The sequence below is a fragment of the Plasmopara halstedii genome (genome assembly GCF_900000015.1).
Source record: "Plasmopara halstedii genome assembly, contig: Scaffold_2956, whole genome shotgun sequence".
Classification (NCBI taxonomy): domain Eukaryota; phylum Oomycota; class Peronosporomycetes; order Peronosporales; family Peronosporaceae; genus Plasmopara; species Plasmopara halstedii.
Window position 1 is genome coordinate 356,557 of NW_020189861.1, and position 4,505 is coordinate 361,061.

The following is a 4,505-nucleotide window of genomic DNA, read 5'->3' on the forward strand; positions in this document are numbered from 1 at the left end:
CTGCGCTCGATACGCATGGCCGACAAAGGAGCAACTCGACCCGATCAGCAGCTAACCAAGGGATTCGTCTGGGGTGGCACAGACACTCTGCTTCTGCGGAACTTAGTGCGACGGCTTCCAGATACTTGGGCCTAAGCACAATTAGAGTTTCTCGAATATTGATCAACACAACTAAGACAGATCGTCTGTCATCGGTGTTGCTACCCCAGTCTGCATCCGAAAAATCGTAAACAATACCTTTTCCAGTCCATTATTGGCAAATGATCCCGTGATGCAGTGCCGAATTTAAGTAGCGCAGTGCACAAATTGTAGCGGTTCAATGTGGTAACCCGATATTCTCGAGAAATCGAGACAGTCATGTAACGATATATGCCATGCCCGGCTGAGTGCAAGTTGTAATGTATAGTATACATCTAATCAGTGAGCGATATGATCTTGAACGCATCTCTGAACGCTCAGCTTCTGTACTTGGTGCCTGTGATGTTGACGGCTTGAGACCAAACGTACACAGATTGTCGACGACCTTTGCGTTTTTCTGTTGCAATCGCTCAGCCATATCGCTCATGTACCGTGTCTGTTTGATCATTAGTGTGGAAGCTGACCTGTCGCGATCGATCTCAATGCCCAAGATAAGCTTCGCCATACCGAGATCCTTCATCTTGAAACAATTTATAGTACCCCCTTGACCTCCAGAATCTCGCTGCTCGTATCGGCTGGAATGATCATATCACCGCCATATAGTCATACATACTTAAAATTCTCTCTCTCTTTCCTTACGAGGACGCATTGATCCGCTTCACAACTTTTAAATCGTCGTTCTTGAAGACGTGGTCGATCGTCTTGACCCAAGCACTTGCAGCTTGCTTGGGTCCGTATAGAGCTTTGTTCAGCTGACACGCAGCTCCCTTAATACCAATCGGAATCTCCATGTAAACACGATTCGTTAGCACACTGCTGAGAAAGGCGATTTCGATATCCAGTCAGCTCTATTTTGTAGCCTAATACCGCACACACTGCGAGTACAACTCGAATTTAGTTAATTCTGACCGCTGGAGAGTAAGTTTTGAAGAAATCCACGCCAGATTTCTGCTTAAACCCTTTAGTCACCAATTGCGCTTTGTAGCGCATAACACATCCATGTTGGTCACGCTTCTTAGCAAATACCCAACGGCATACAATCGTGCGTCCAACTGATTCTCGAACAAGTGTCCATGTTCTATTCTGGCGATGCGATTGTAATTCGGCGTCCATCGCTTGTCGCCAATGTCCTGCTCGTCACTAGCCATCGCCTACGCATACGTATAAGACAAGTCCGATTATTCACCAACACTTTCAGCGAAAGCGAAAACAGCGTCAGCTACAAGGTCGTCTTCGTCAAACCTTGCACGCTTTGGAGATAGTGGTCTTTTGTTTCCTCCCAAACTTTTTCGGCATCTGATCCCCTCTCCAATAAGAACATTGATTAATGTGTACACCTTGTTCGTGTCACTTGAGGCTGAAATCCCAATCGATCTTCCTGTGCATCCAGTGTGGGGGATCTGTACTCTGTCAGCTCATAGTGTACTGGGGTCAATAAGTGAATTACCTCGACTCCATATTCATATGTCGGACTCTTCCTTATTCATTGGTGCATCTGGAATTTCTTCTTCTTCTTCACAATCCATAAGTTCATCTAGATCTTGTTGGGTTTTATCGTCTTGGACACTGCGCTGTCATCGTTGTTCTTAGTTACGTGTAGCAATTATATTTGGTTGGGCGGATGAGTCTCATAAATGTCGCCCACTTCACGCTCGTCCAGCTTCACCGACCGTGATACTGATATCTTGCCTTTTTCCAGATCGTAAACTCGGTATCCCTTGGTGTCTTCGACATAACCAAGAAACATGCACTCAAAGCTTTTGGCTTCGAACTTCGTCCTCATGATCAACGTGGGCATACTTATGAGACCCAAACACCCTAAGGTTATCTATCCGAGGCTTCACCTTAAATCCCAGCTCATACGGGGTATTGTTTGGGTGCACTGTATTGCGAACTCTGCTGATCCGGTACACCGCAAAGCTTACTGCCTCTGCCCACCAACATGTCGGAACACACTGTATAGTGTAGCATCCTATGCCTTTTCCATGTTTTGTGCGGGTCATTTGTTCTGCAATTCCGTTTTGTTGGGGACTGTATGGTACTGTACGCTGACGTATGATGCCGTTCCGCTGACTTAACTCCGTAAATATCCTGTTGGCAACTCTGTTCCGTTGTCCGAGCGCAGGCACTTCCCCACTGATTTTCATGCAATACTTTGAACATCTTGATCTTGTCGACAACTTCACTCTTATTCACCAGATATTAAACCGCCACATATCGTGAACAATCATCCACAGAAGTCAAAATGTACTTAACACCTCTTCGAAAGGTCTTCATGGGTCCCACCACGTCCGTGTGAACTAATTCCCATACACGGGAAGCTTTAGTCATGGAGCGTCCTGGAAAGGCCTCAATCGTCTGCTTGCCTTTCATGCATCCACCAAACAAGGTCTTGATACCTTGGTTTAGCGCAGGCATACCCTGTGTAGATCGCAAAGTTTTTACATAAACATCTTTCTTGGGTGTCCCATACGAGCGTGCCACAGCTCCCACTGATTATCAGCTCCCGAGTATTGCATTGATCGTTCTTCTTCTTGCTGCCAATTTAGTGTGTAAGCTTTCCCATTTCTTGCCCCAGTTGTCAAAGCAAAGTTTTTGTCTCAAACGGTGCACGAAGCATGCTGAAATGCCAAGCTTAGTCCACGTTCGGCAAGCTTTTCCACCGACAGTAAACGTCCGTCAAGTCCAGAAATAAGCAGCACTTTCATCATCGATATGCGTCTTCCGTCTAAGCCGATAAGCTTCACTGTTCCAGCTCCTTCGACGCATAACTTCCTGCCGTCTGCAATCGTTACCTTGACGTTGGCATTCAGTCGCTTGAAGTCGATCAAGTCAGGGTCATGTGTGACGTCGCACCACTGTCAATCAACCAGTTTGCTGATTGCTCCTCTTCTACAGCAAATACTGCATCATTACAGCTGAAACCGTTTCTGGAGCGGTTCTCAGCTGGGCATTCCCGTCTCATATGACCAGTCTGGTCACAGTGAAAGTTCTTGCCCTAAAAAGCGCCGTCCTTTCGTGGCGCGTAATTCTTGCGACCAATTCCATGTCTACCCTTAATCCGTCTATCACTGTCTGTGGCGCGGAACGCTTTCTCACTTGCTTCCTTTTTTTGTAGCCGGTCTGATTCCTTCAACAGCTTCTCCTTAACTTTGATCGGGATGATGTCCTTGGCCTTCTATACGATAGACATAATAATCTCATATTAGGCCGGCAAGCTGCTCACTCCCGTCGTCTGAAGTCCCACCACCAGCTCGTCAAACGCGTCCAGATGTTCCACCACGTGAGTGCCACTCTCCTGTTCAAGCTCACGAAAGCGTCGTGTCATCATGACACCTTTGTGCAGAGTGGAGCGATTGTAGAAAACGCGAAGCACTCTCCATGCGCCCAAAGCACAAAAACGGACCGAATCTTGGTCTGGTGTTGAACCTCGACGTCCTGGACGAGTATTTCCGATGCCTTGGCGTTCATTCCCGAGCCACATCCCCGTTACTTTGCCCCCATCCTTTGCGCGCATAACGTGCCCTTGAAGCCCTTTTCTTGCGAGGGCCATCTTCACGTTAAGTTTCCAATATAGTAGCTACCATCGGTGCGCTTGGATGTCATGGCGGTGAGGGTGCGGTGATGCGAAGTTATGTTGTGAGGCTGTTGACCTGTTGAGAAGATGGCAAAAACCGAAGTTAATATATTTAGGTCATGAGTTAACTACTCTGTTCTACCTTTAAGCCTGTCTTTCTAGTTCATTCTAGAAGATTCTTAATGTAACTTTCTTTATTACCATTATGTGCGTGATCAGCATCCGTGATCAAGATAGAAATTGTAAATATGATCGTTTTCTTCGTGACGTCATCCACATGCATTCAGCAATGTTTAGTGACTATGTATTTTATCAGATTGAGTACAATAATTTAAAGGCAAACAATTGGCAACGAAAGTTTTGCAGTCGTTTCTACATGCTACTACATACAATAACGCGAGCTGCTTGTGTTTGGCATAAATGGGCAAGTCATAAGATATTATTATGTACGCGATGTTTGCAAAGTCAGCAATGCAGCGTCAAACCTTTCGTGGTCTAGTCATATATTCTCGTCGGCGCTCTCTTTTGCTAGAAATATAAACAATACAGTGCCATCCACAACCATGTTTTATCCACATGCGCTTTGTTGAAATGGCGTATCTAATTGCCAGTTTCGATGGCGATATCAAGTGCAGGTAAAATACTGTAGCACCATGTCCTCGCGTAGTTGTTTTAGTTTGCAGTGACAAACACCACAGTTTGGCCTTGTGAATCATATCAATTAAGTGTACCCACTTCTCGATTTGCGGCCTCGCTTGCACCACGAATTGAGATCACCACGATAGTAGCC

The 4,505-nt window shown here is 46.0% G+C and overlaps 1 protein-coding gene across 1 annotated transcript; it reads right to left on the reverse strand.

The window, feature by feature from the left end:
- Positions 1-3,136: 3,136 nt before the first annotated feature.
- PHALS_06171 (uncharacterized protein) lies at positions 3,137-3,469 on the reverse strand (the record flags this gene model as incomplete). Its single annotated transcript, XM_024719413.1, has 2 exons — positions 3,137-3,316; positions 3,386-3,469. 2 exons carry the CDS (start codon positions 3,467-3,469, stop codon positions 3,137-3,139), a joined length of 264 nt encoding a protein of 87 aa, XP_024584714.1.
- Between the last annotated feature and the right edge of the window lie 1,036 nt (positions 3,470-4,505).